The sequence below is a fragment of the Belonocnema kinseyi genome, chromosome 4, assembly GCF_010883055.1.
Source record: "Belonocnema kinseyi isolate 2016_QV_RU_SX_M_011 chromosome 4, B_treatae_v1, whole genome shotgun sequence".
NCBI lineage: Eukaryota > Metazoa > Arthropoda > Insecta > Hymenoptera > Cynipidae > Belonocnema > Belonocnema kinseyi.
The window spans coordinates 55,407,060-55,407,920 of NC_046660.1; the positions used below are offsets into that span (position 1 = coordinate 55,407,060).

The 861-nt window shown below is 36.0% G+C and overlaps 1 protein-coding gene across 1 annotated transcript in view; it reads left to right on the forward strand.

Annotated features, from left to right (window-relative positions):
* Nucleotides 1-613, forward strand: part of LOC117170900 (carbonic anhydrase 7-like) — an 8,388-nt gene extending 7,775 nt beyond the window's left edge. The window contains exons 4-5 of the mRNA XM_033357947.1: nt 197-421; nt 509-613. Of these exons, the coding sequence (XP_033213838.1) occupies nt 197-421; nt 509-613 (330 nt within the window). The remainder of the gene's footprint in view (nt 1-196; nt 422-508) is intronic.
* The last annotated feature ends 248 nt before the right edge of the window (nt 614-861 follow it).

Here is an 861-nt window from a genome sequence, read left to right on the forward strand (position 1 = left end):
GGGGGGGGGGGTTCAACTGAAATCGACAGAGTTATAGTTGGGATTTTTGGAAATCTGATAAAGTTGCTCTAAGGCTCTTAAAATATTCTAAAACCATATAAATCCTATAAAGTGATGAAGCCTTGAAGAAAAAAGAAAAGATTTAATTTGTCTTTAAACAAAACCCTACATTATTATCACATCCGTCATAATTCAGGTTGGACCTGTAATGGACGGAGTTACCTTTGACGACCTGGCCAACAATTTAAAGAAGGTAGAATCCATAAATTCCACAACAGACATACCCCCGTTCGTCATAACAGGTGCTGTAGATCCAGTTCCAGCGTATCTATTTTACAAAGGATCTTTGGATTATCCACCTTGCTCGGAATCTGTGACTTGGTTCTTATATGATTCTGAAGTCTTTATTACTGCGGATCTGGTGAGACTCTTTTTTTTAAATATATACAAAAAATAAGTTATATATTTTATTGACAACTATTATTTTGTATTCGTATTTTTCTTTCAGCTTAATGGACTCAGGAAAGTAAAGTTGTCCGAAGGAGACGTGTCGAATTTCAGACCTGCGCAGCCGATAAATAATCGTCAAATTAAGACGATGATGACTGAGTAACAGCATTAAATGTTAACAGGCTGCGTTTGGGAAAGGTTTTTTGCAGTTTTCCTTTCCCTTGGCCAAAAAGTGTAAGCGAACGTGAGCGCTTCTAATAAAAATCCGGCTGCAACTGGTAAGGAGTAGATAACACTAAGGGTTCTGCTGCACCAATATATATTTTTTCTTTGATTTATTTCATGTGTGTATTCCCATGATATTACATCTAAACATAAATTATCAATAAATTTTCGTCTGATTCGAACCGT